Source organism: Gracilinanus agilis, chromosome 2 (genome assembly GCF_016433145.1).
Source record: "Gracilinanus agilis isolate LMUSP501 chromosome 2, AgileGrace, whole genome shotgun sequence".
Lineage (NCBI taxonomy): Eukaryota > Metazoa > Chordata > Mammalia > Didelphimorphia > Didelphidae > Gracilinanus > Gracilinanus agilis.
The window spans coordinates 690884238-690896522 of record NC_058131.1 but is presented as its reverse complement, the minus strand read 5'-3'; the positions used below and the strand labels follow the sequence as shown (position 1 = coordinate 690896522).

At 45.7% G+C, this 12285-nt stretch overlaps 1 protein-coding gene across 1 annotated transcript in view; it reads left to right on the top strand.

Annotated features, from left to right (window-relative positions):
• The window catches only part of SCAPER (S-phase cyclin A associated protein in the ER), a 388867-nt gene that overhangs the window by 346509 nt on the left and 30073 nt on the right, over positions 1–12285 (top strand). The window contains exon 32 of the mRNA XM_044660293.1: positions 6245–6394. Coding sequence (XP_044516228.1) covers positions 6245–6394 — 150 coding nt within the window. The remainder of the gene's footprint in view (positions 1–6244; positions 6395–12285) is intronic.

Below are 12285 nucleotides of genomic sequence, written 5' to 3'. Positions count from 1 at the left end.
CTCATATTCAGTTAATTTCCTAGCAAATGAATTCATTAAAAATTAAGTTATTTGGCAAGTGGTGAGGAATTTAGTTTAGAGGAATTGCTTTGCTTGTGAGGGGAAAAGGTGAAAAGATATTAATGTGCTAAAAAGGTGGATTTCCTCATTTATAAGGAACCTTGGTTTGTTAAAAGGTAGCTGATGACAAACATGCAGTTAACTCACTGATATTTTCCTTTTGTTGTAAGTGTGAAAGAAAATGTCTGAGGCCAAGTCATATCATTTAGAAATTATTTCTCCCCTATCTCTCTAAAGCTAACTTGGAAAATGAAATCAAACATTTAAAGTATTTAGGCATTCTGTGTTGGAACCTGGGACCGGACACAATTCAACATAATTGCAATTAGAGCCTTCATGTGGCCTTTCTGCTTTGATAATGACTTGGCCCATTAAATTTTTCCATCAGCAGTAGTTGTAGGATTTTAAGAATTAGAACTAAAAGGGACCTTAGAGATAATCTATTCTGACCCCTAGTGTCTAAATTTTTCTGACTGAGTGTATTTCAGCAGAATATATTTATTCCCCTAGGAAAAAAAGACACATTTTGGGGAGCATCTTAGTTTTTATATACTGCTTTATATACAAAATCTCATGTGAGCCTGTGGAATAGATTCTAGAGATCTTAATTTATCCCTTTTGTCCCCAATTTATCACCTTTGTTGTCATTTTTATTATTTTACCTCCCCCTTTTAAAAAACCCTTATCTCCTATTTAAGAATTAATACTAAATATTGATTCTAAGGCAGAAGAGTGGCAAGGGCTAGGCAATGGGGGTCAAGTGACTTGCCCAGGGTCACACAGCTGGGAAGTGTCTGAGGCCAGATTTGAACCTAGGACCTCCCATCTCTAGGCCTGGCTCTCAGTCCACTGAGCTACCCGGCTGCCCCCTTAATAAATATTTTTTTGCCTTGATTTGACTTCACACACTCATACCTCCTTTGGAAGAAAGCTTTTGCATAGAATTTAGAGATGGAAGAGATCATTTGGATCATTCAGTTTAAACTTCAGAAAGCTACAGTTAATGGCATAGTAGATAAACATGAATTCAGATGTTGGCTTTGTGATTTATTAAGTGTAATATTGATTAAGTTACTTAACCTCATTTGCCTCAGTTTCCTCATCTGTAAAATGAGTGACTTGCCCAGGGTCACACAGCTAGGAAGTGTCTGAAGTTACACTTGAACCGAGGACCTCCTGTCTTCAGGCCTGGCTCTCTAGCCACTTAAGCTACCTAGCTGCCCTATCCCCTTTTTTAAATGTTTGTTGAATTGTAGTGAACTGAGTCTTTCGAGAAAGGATATTTACTCATGCTTGTTATGGTGCATAGGAGCAGGAACTGGCATTTCTATAGCACTTCCAGGTCTGTAAAACCCTTTAAGTTCTCATTTGACCTTCTCCCAACAACCCTGGAAGGTAAAGGCTATTATTATCATCTCTGTTTGACAGATGAAGAAACTGAGGCACAGAGAGGATAACGGATTTATCACGGTTCACTCCGTCAGTGAGGTTGGGAAATAGAATTTAAACCGGAATCTCTCCTGACTCCAAGATTAGGGCTCCTTCCACTCTCCTAGCTCACTGAGTCTGCCTGAGGACTGAGTTCGTCATTATCTATGTTATCATTATCTATTATCATCCTTATCTACAGTCTCAGAATTAGAAGCAGCCCCAAATGAAAAGGTCCAGCCCTTATCTGAACCAAAGCCTAGGTCTCTACAAAATATTTGACAAATAATCTAACAATTTGCTTGAACCTTTTGGGTTCTGAGAAGCCCCCTCCCTCCCAGGGCAGCCCATTCTACCTTTGACAACTCTTACTTGTTGGGAAGTCTTTCCTTCCCATATCCCCAAGTTATCACATCGTCTATCTCTCTTGCCTTTCCCAGCCCTGTCTAGATGTATTGTTTCTATGTTTTCTACTCTTCACCTTTCAGTCTCATTTTCAACTTTACTACACCACCAGTAAATTGTTGTCTTCTAGATTAAAAATAATTGAAGTCGGGGATTCAGTGGCATTTCCTTAATCTTAGTCCCAGAGCTCTGCATCACCTGACATTCTTGGCTTTTCATGGCATTGCTTTCTCCTGCTTTTCCTTCTCCCTGTCAAACTCTCAGTCTTTTGTACAGTACCACCATCATCATCATCATCAATTGCCAGCCTCTAACAGAGGGCAGTGAGGCTCTTTCCTGGACTCCAACTCTTCTCTTTCTCTTTCTGCATCCTCTCAGTGACCATCTCTGCACAAATAATTAACAGATTTATCTCACCAGGCCTAACGTCCACTGATTTCCATTCTCACATCTCCAACTGGATGTCCTATGATCTTTCCAGCTTAATGTGCCCAAAAGAGATTTCATTAATCTCCTCCTAATTCCCTATTCCATTGAGGGCTTCGTCCCCAGTGCCTCAGCTCCACCGTCAGCATCATTCTTGATTCTTCCATCTCCCCATCACCTCCTTCATTAAGCCCCTTCTCTCTACTCACAGGGTCTCTTCTCCGGTCTGGGCCCTTCCTACACCTCCTTGATTCTGTGTTTTACTCCCACTGACTTTTCTCTCCAATCTTTTCTCCTCCAAACTGGCAAACTCTGTCTCACCCCCTATGAGAAGCTTCTGGAGCCAACCCCCATGGGTTGTAGGCTAAAAGAAAAAAGACCAGAATTTTAATGCTACTCCAAAGCTGAGCAGGTCACTTTCTCTGCCTCAGTGACTCCAACTGTAAGATTGACCTGGATGGCCCATGATCCTAAAAATCTGTCTCTAGCCTCCTCACCATTCCCCAGACTCATCTTCCCATTTCCTGCTTGGTGACTATCTAACAAATTTGGCACACATCTTGGCTTCTCTCCCAGCCAAGACTCCAGTTCCCCAGCTGCTGCCACCAGCAGGAGGCCTTCCCTAATCTCGTTAGTTAGCACCAGACCCCTCTCCCTCCTGGGGGTCTCCCTCCAAGGGGTCCATGTTGTCTTTGCATACATTACTTTGCCCTGTGCCCCCCACCCCAATCACTCTCCTTTGAACTAAGCATCTCCAGGCTCCGTACAGTACATTCTCACTGTCACTCTTTCCTCCTTAATTATCCTTATTCTGCACCTTCCTACGTCCCCTTCTGTCCAGAGACACTCCTAGCCCCACATCTGTAAGTTTCCTCACTTCATCCTCTTCCTGGGCCTCAGACAGTCAGTCTCTGGTTCAGAAGCTTGAGGCCTTCACAGCATGCCAGCCTCCTCTTATTTAGCCCTTAGCAGTGGCACCCCCAAAACCCAAGGTGACCTGTTAGCAGCCTCCTCTGCTGGCACCTTGCCAGTGATGTGAGACCTTTAGTGCCTCTGCAGGAAGTGCCGCCCAGCCTCTAGAACATCCCTGCTGGCATTTTTCCAAACGTGTCCCCTTTGGCTCACTGCTCCCAGCCCTGCCCTGCCCCCAGGGAGCCCCCAAAAGAGCACTGGTACCCACAGACACCAGATGAAGCATGAGCACGTCTTGGGATTAAGTCAGAGGCGTTTCCTTTGTGGAATAGGAAAGGGCAAACACGTCTAAGATGCAGTGAGTGAGGACAGAGCAGCCTGTGAGGTGGGGTTCTTATTTTTAAAGCAGCTTCCATTTGTCAAGGAAAGCTTCCCGGAAGAGGCACCTACTTCCAGCGCTGCTTAAATAAAGGATCAGAAGAGTTGAAGAGAAGGTGCTTTTTCCAGACATGCAGGGGATCTGATCTACTGTAGAAGTCCTATAATAGAGCATGTTACTATGATACTATAGCAATAGCTAACCTGGAAATAGGCCTTTCTTTTGTGTCTGGGCTTTTCCACACATGGTCTTGTTAGGTTAGGAATGCAAAGGATTAGTAAGGTCTAAATCAGTGATTCCCAAAGTGGGCGCCACCGCCCCCTGGTGGGTGCTGCAGTGATCCAGGGGGGCGGTGATAGCTACAGGTGCATTTATCTTTCCTATTCATTGCTATTAAAATTTTTTAGAAATTAATTTCCAGGGGATAAGTAATATTTTCTGGAAAGGGGGCAGTAGGCCAAAAAAATTAGGGAACCACTGCTCTAGACTGATAGTCTATGGCAGTTCTTAACCTGTGGGTCTGGGAACTTTTTAAAAAATAGTTTGATAAACATATTTCAGTATAATTCATTTCCTTTAGAATCCTATGGTTTTTTTTTTATTCTGAGAAAGCATCCATAGGCTCCACCAGACTACTGCCAAAGGGGTCCATGACACATAAAAGGGGAAGACTCCATTGTCTAGAGAGAGGGGAAGCAGCAAACAGAAGAAGCCTGAGACACTGCTGATGGAAGGGCAAAGATTTTGTTTTTCCAGAAATACCCTGCACAAGCAAGGCCCTATGGGACCCTGAGGGACAGGGTCCTGGCTAGAGGAACAGAAGAAAAAAGCCTCAGAGGAGAATGGGAGGAACGCCAGGCTGGGAGCCTGGGGACTCAGACAGATGCTGCCTCTGAGACCCTAGGCAGGTCCCTTTCCCTCCAATCTTCTGTTTCCTCTGCTTTTGAAGGAGATTGGAATGGATGATTTATAATGTCTCTTCAAACCCTTTAGGCAGCAAGGTTAAGGATCAAAAGGGTAGATCAGAAGCCCTTAAAGCAAGCACAGTGGAAATATTTCCAGTGGTATCCCCTGGGTTCTTAGCTTCAGAAATGGGGAGGTTACCCAAGACCCCTTCAAGCCAGGAGACAAAGATTAAGCACCTTGGGTCAGTGGCGGCAGGATGGGAGCTTCCTAGGTGTTCCGTCCCTCACCCCCATGGGGCCCACAGAGCAGTCATGTCCCATTTAGCAGCATGGAGGAGGAAGTAAGCAGAGGGGGCCCTTTTTGGAAACCCGTCTACTCCTTCAGCTGCTGGGGCCATTTCATCGTGAGCTAGTCAAGCTGGTAAATAGTTTCTAGTTTCAGAAAATGGTTGAATCCCAGGGTGACCATTGGCATGCAGAGTGCTGGGAGCTAGAAGAATGTAGCTCTCCTTTCTTTGGATGGTCTTAAGCACTGGAAGATGAGCCCTGGACTGATGGGTGATTCTGCTCCCCCTAACACAAAGCACATTAGCCTTACCCAGGGATTTTCCCCTGCCAGCTTTGCTCAAAAGCTGACAACAAAATATGTGTTCAAGCTAAGATGAGACTCTGTCCTCTTATTCCAAACCCAGACTGCTTCCAAAGACTAATGAGGAAATAGAGCTTCTCTGTAAATTTGCTTTACTTTTGATATCCAAACTTGCAGGCCCCTTGCCCTCATCCTTGAAGGTTCAACAGGGAGGGAGCGGGAGGTAACAGCCGTGGTAGATGTGACTCATTAAGTATGTACAAGCCTGAAGAAACGTCACAGCTTGATTTAAAGTAGCAAAATGCTCCCCAAGTTGCTTTTGGATCTGGAAAGCATTATTACTTCTCAAGGCTGTGAAATTGATACTAAAGACAATCTTTAGCCAGGCATTTCCTTCAGAAGCGTGGATTCCTTCCCTGTCAGTAATCCTCTCCCAGTAGCCATGTTTCACCCCCCAGTCTGAATTGTCCCGAGGGTGACGCTTTGCACCTCTCGTACACCTCGGCACAGTGTTCTGGTACACGCGGAACAAGCCCAAAACTGGGCGCTCGTGGGCAAAGCACTTCCGCACACTCGGGCCTCCGTCCCATCTCTTTTGGTCCAGGGCTAGGCTTCATCCTCGAGCTCCATGTCTCCCCTTTGACCCCAGTCACTCTGTCTCCCTGACATGTTTACTAAATAGAGGCCCCAGATCCGGGCGGACGGTCGGATCCTCCTCGATCACCCCATTAATGCCCCAGCTTAGAAAGGAGGCCAGAAAGCCTTCAAGCTGCAGGGCCCACCTCCCGCCCTGTCCCCCGGGGCGGAGACCTCGAGCAGGTCTGGTCCCCAGAGGCGATCCTGGCCAGCCCGACCTGAGCAGGAACCTGGGCACCCTCCTGGCCAGGGGTTTGCCAAGTTATTTGTCCTGCTTTGTGTTCGCAGCACACGAGAATTCATCAGGAAGGTTTTCTCCTCCTTCCCCTCCCCAGACTATGATCACCGCTGAGGATGGGGGTCCGCTTCGGGGCTGCCGGGAGAAGCGCCGGGCGCCTTGCTCTGGTCACACTGTGCCGCTCAGGGGCGCTGCATGTGCCTGGCTGGCCCTGGGAGGGGAGGGAGGTCTGGTCCGGCCCACTGACACCTCGTGCCCTCTGCCAGTCTATCGTAGGTGCAGAAGGCCTGTCCCTGGCATTCCGGCACATCCTCAGCTCTCTCTTGTGGCACTGCACCCACCACTCCTGCGAGCTCCTGCTCCACGAGGTCATCATCTGCGTGGGCTACTTCACCGTGAACCATCCAGACAACCAGGTAAGAGACCGGCCGGCAGGGGGACGGGGGTCCCGAGGGAGAGGCCAAGGCCGCCCACATTGGCCCCCCTCACCCCTCCCGCGGGCTGCTCCCGGCCCTCATCAGAGAGCCCAGCGATCGTTCCAGCCTGCTTGGCCACACCAGGCTGATGGGATGCTGAAGAGGAAAGACCGCAGTGAGGCCCTGCTGGGGGTGGCCCGAGGCCTCAGGGACCCTCCTTTATTTATCTCCCCCTGCTGGGATGTCCAGAAGCGGAGCAAAGGCGGGAGGCCGGCTGCCCATGGGGTTAGAGCCAGAGGCCTGAGAGAAACGGGAAGCCCAGAGGGAGCCCACCGCGGGGCTGGGGACGGGCAGAGCAAAGGCTCGGCGTGAATGTAGGGCTGGGGGGCCTGGAGGCCACGGACCGAGGGTCATGTGCTCCCATCTGTGGCTGACTGGGGGGGGTCCCCTTCTGGAGTGTCGTGCGGACATGGCCGTGGGCTCCTTTACAAGAGGCGGGGTACCTGCAGGCAGCGAGTGCGAGGGGAGACGTGCCCGAGAGAAAAGGGCAGAGCAGCAGCGAGGGAGGGGCTGGGCATGGCTGGCCCTGGACATTGTCATGTTAGTGGGACGTTTTGAGTAGAGAAAAGTGTTCTGTGTGGACATCTGATGTTCTGACATACGAGAAGAAGCCCTGAATGCAGAGCAAGGCCACGCAGCTTGTGCTCATCCATGATGGCGCAGCACACATCACAGCCCTTAGCAGTTGCCAGATCAATAACGGTTGCTCTTTTCCCCACTAGGACTTTTTGGCACATAGCCTTTTTGCTCCCCGGCTGATGTATTATTGTTTTATAGTTGTATTTAGAATTATTTTTCCTGATACACCCTAGGAATATATGGTATAAAATACATAACACAGAATTCATTTGGTTGGAGGGATCACTGGTCTTCTCTTTTCATTAAGAGACATTTGGGGGTGCAGCTAGGTGTTCCATGAATAGAGAACCTGGAGGTCCTAGGTTCAAATGTGGCCTCAGACCCTTCCTAGCTGTGTGACCCTGGGCAAGTCACTTCACCCCCATTGCCTACCCTTACCACTCTTCTGCCTTGGAACTGATACTTAGTATTGATTCTAAGAGAGTAGAGAAGGATTTTTTTTAAAAAATAGACATTTGGTGCCTTCTGATCAGACAGGTGAGATCAGTCTTGCATCTTAGAAGCAACAAGGAAATTGCATTTCTAATCATTGGTGTGTCACTGTGTAGCACTCAGCCACTGTTTATGTATCTTATGCAACTCTCCAGTTTTACAGAGAAAATGGAGTCTTTGCCCAAACTTTTCTCTCACCCCTTGTGCCCACAGGGCACAGTCTTTCTATTTCTCACTTGAACCAAAACTTGCATTTTCATTAAGTTGCCCATCTTGTGACCAAACAGAAGACTAAATTTCCACCACCTCCTCCTCCTCCTCTGGGCTTTCACTGGTTATTGTTCTCATTCATGATCTCATTCTTCTCATCTTCTTTATTGGATTCAGCTAAGAAATGGACTTGGGACAAATCATCATGTGATTTTTTTTCCTGTTTAGTGCTCTGCAGATTATTGGGCAGGTGGATAAAATAACTGGTTTTTATGGTTAAACAAAAGTAATAGTTATATAGTGTTGTTATTACTTATTACTGGTCTAGACCTCTGATTTTTCCCAGCCAATGCTGATCAGCATATCACCAGTAACTTGGAGAGGCCTAGAGAGTTGTCTGAAGCCCTGAGAGAACCCCTCCAGCTAAAGTGGGTCATCCTTCCTCGGAAGCTGGCCCTCATTCTGCTGTTCCCTGCAACCTCTCACCCATCATCACCTTCACCATTTTGTATTTCTGTTGCCATTTGTTGTGATCCACAAGAACCACAAGTTTTCATTGGACAAACATTTATTGAGTGACTGCTGTGCCACAAGGTGTTGTGTTCAGCCATACACCATAGAAACAAAAAGAAGAAAGGCCTGATGTCCCTGGACAGCAGGGAAAGGAGTACAGAGGGAACAGAGGGCTGTCAGCACCGTCCAGGGCAGCACGTAGGTCAGAATGGTTGCAGCTGGCCCTTAGGAGTTATTGGTAACTTCAGAGGGAGTAAGTTTCAGGTGAGCGATGAGGTCTCCAAAATAACTGCAAGAAGTGACTCAAAGGGAAAAATGAATCTTTCACAAGGACTCCACGTATACATGTGGTACCTAGTGATCAGTTACATTCATTGCCTACTTATTATGCCAGGCAAATGGAATAAAATCTCTGCCTGCAAAGAGCTTACAGTATAATGGGGGGAAACAACACACAAAAAGACTGGAAACAGTGAAGGTGTGGAGCAAAGGTACTTGTGGCAAGGGCAGGTTAGAGAAATCCAACAAACAGTATGGCTGTGGGAAATGAATTGAAGCGAGAAAAAATTAGAAGCTCTAGAGGAGACAATTAGAAAGGGAACAGAAGTTCTGGAGGAAGGAGTTGGAGAAATAAGTAGCTTAAAAGACTCACCCAAATAACAGGCTCTCCGAAAATGGAAGCAGACCAAACAAATGAATGCCTCCCTTGGAGATAAAGAAATACTAGAATGAAATCAAAAGATTTAAAAATTATAAGCTATGTGATATCAAAAACAGCTGACCTTGGAAATAGTTCAAGGAAAAATTCATTTAAGAATCATTGGACTTCCTGAAAACCATGATATTTTATACTCTGGGACACTGTATGTTAAGAAATCATAAATAAAAAAAAACTCTAGTCTTTTAGAACAATAAAAAAAAAAATGAAGGTAACAATTAGTCAAACAATCCCTAAAAAAATGATAAAAGAGAATTCCAAAACATGTCATAGGCAAGATCCAGAACTCCCAGTTGAAGGGGGAAAGCTATGGCAAACCAGAAGTTTGAGTTCCATGGACCTACAGTTGGGATTACATAAGACTTGGCGACTTTGCCTAAAAAAACAGGGATCTTAGGATATAGTATTCCAAAAAGCAAAAGAGAGAGGTTTACAGCTAAGAATCACTTCCCCAGAAAGCTGAGGATAATTTTACATGAGGAAAAAAAGACCTTTAATTTAGGGATAAAAAAATGTTCTAATAAAAAGGCCAGAGCTAAGTTAGAAATCTGTAATGCAAATACCGGAGTCCAGAGAAACCTAAAAAGGGTAAATTTCTTTGAGCAATTAGAAGAAACTGTATGATTATATAGTGCTAACATTCTAATAGTGGGAGAAGAACCACAGTTCCCTTTAGAACCTTAATGTCTTCAAAGAGAAAACAGAGATCCTGGAACAGAGGCAGGGGGTGGGAATGAGAAAAAGGTTGTGTGCTAAGGTTTGAAGAGGGGAAATAGAAGGGAGGGTAAAAGACACACATTCCTGCAAAAGGGAATATTAAGGCAGATTTAATTGATGTTTATCAGTTTAATCTTATCTTTCTCCAGCTAAAGAAAGGGATAGTGTATCTAATTGGTCTTAGACCTTAGACTAAGTGGGAAAAGTCTTTGAAATGAGGAATCACCGGACAAGAGGCCAGTCCCCTTTCTATGAGGAATCATCATGCTCTCTTGGTCTTGCACTAAAGTAGCCCGTTAGTTGAAATTGAAGAATTCCACAAATTAGAGCAAGCATAGCTATTCAAATAAGCCATCTAGGAGAGAGGAAAGGAGAGGACTCAGCTTTGGCCTCAGCACTGAAGACATGCCCTGCCCCTCCTTTGGCCTAAGGAGGACCTTGCAAGCTTTGAAGGACCTGGAAGACTTTGGGTGTCTCATCTAACCATTAGCACCCTAGAATTGTACTCCCAGAACAGCTATACCTAGTGGCAGTGTCTACACTGGGAGCCAAGTGGACCCAGATTCATGAAACTTAAGGAGATCAGGGGGCAGCTGGGTAGCTCAGTGGATTGAGAGTCAGGCCTAGAGATGGGAGATCCTAGGTTCAAATCTGGCCTCAGACACTTCCCAGCTGTGTGACCCTGGGCAAGTCACTTGACCCCCATTGCCCACCCTTATCACTCTTCCACCAAGGAGCCAATACAAAGAAGTTAAGGGTTTAAAAAAAATTTTTTTTAAAAAATTAAAAACTTAAGGGGATCTTTTTCAGCACCCCGTGGATGGGAGAAAAGGACTTCAACAACCAGGAGTTTCCCCTCCGCCTCACGTTTTCTCCAAGCCCAAACCCACTTTCTCTTGGACACCATATGTCCTTGTGAGAGAGGTGGACACAGACTTCTGGGAGAGTGCTGGGTACCAATTATTCCTACTCTTCCCACCTTAGAAAATTCCTTTCTGCTTACTAGTTGACTAAAGTGATTCTCATCTGATGGTGCTGGGAGGAAGCATGGCACACCAGTGGGGCCTTGAGCTAGTGACCCTGGAGAATCGATCCCGACTTCTTAGGGATACTTTAGAACCCTGAGAGGAGATATCGTCGTACTCTGGGACCTTAGATTCACCTGTGAAAGGAGTTGGAATAAAACTCCTTAGCCCTTAAAAACTAAGGATAGGGGGCAACAGGGTGACTCAGTAGGTTGAGAGCCAGGCCTAGAGATGGGAAGTCATGGGTTCAAATCTGGCCTCAGACACTTCCTAGCTGTCTGACCCCAAGCAAGTCACAACCCCCATTGCCTAGCCCTGACCACTCTTCTGCCTTGAAAGCAATACATAGAATTGATTCTAAGACAGAAGGTAAGAGGGTTTTTTTAGTTGTTTTTTTTTTAATTAAGAAGGATAAACCAGTGAGGGAATAGTCAAAAGCCAAAATTCCTGATCCTCAAGGAGGAGTTAAAATTGGGAGAAAAGAAAGAAAGAACTAGCATTTATGGTGGGGAATGGCTAACCAAACTGTGACAGATGAATCTCACAGAATAGTGTTATAATATAGGAAGTTATCCAAGAGGCAAGGGGAGAGAATCTTGAGTAATCTAAACTGATGCAGAGTACAGTCAGAAGAACCAAGAGAATGATTTACTCAAGGATAACAACACTGTACAGAAGAATAGCTTTGGTAGACTTAAGAACTCTGATCTGTGCTATGACCAACACGTGTCCACAGGACATAGAAGGAATCGTATTCCCCATCTCCTGACAGAGGTGATGAACTCAAGGTGCAGAAAAGCCCTGCATCTCTGGACATGCCCACTAGGTGGATTCATTTTGCTTGACTGGTTATGCTTGTTTTTTTCTTTCACTCAGTTTTTAATTGGGACTTGGGGGTGGAGGGGAATGGGGAGGTAGCAATGTGTTCAGTTGTTTCAGCTATGTTCTACTCTTCCTGACCCTTTTGGGGGTTTTCTTGGTAAAGATACTGGAATGGTTTGCCATTTGCTTTTCCAGTTCATTGACAGATGAGGATGCTGAGGAAAACAGAGTTAAATGACTTGCCCAGGGTCACACGACCAAAAAAAAGTGTCTGAGGCCTGATTTGAACTCAGAAAGATGACTCTTCCTGACTGCAGACCCGGTGCTGTTTCTACTCTGCCACCTAGCTGCCCCGTGGGTTTTATATACAATCCTCTGTTTGGGTCCTGATGGATATATGAAATTCTCTTCATTATTGAAGTTTAGGTTCCAAATGAAATTTAAAAGAATAGGTTTAGAAAGACCGAAACACTGGGAGAGATGTAATGGTAGGAAGTTACTATCAGACAAGTGTTTCAGAATTCTTGATCATGGATGTGAAACACTTTTGGGAAATGGCAGGTACAAGGGCAGGACCATCTTTGTAATGTTGCCAAGGTGTAATGAAGTCATTAGGTCATGAGCAGCAAAGCATCAGGTTATGTGTCAAAGTTTCCTAGTATAAGGTTAGGTTAGAGAGAAAGACTGTGAATTTCATACTGAACTCCTTGGAAAAGGATGCATGATTGCCTAAGGGCCAGGAGAGGATGATCACT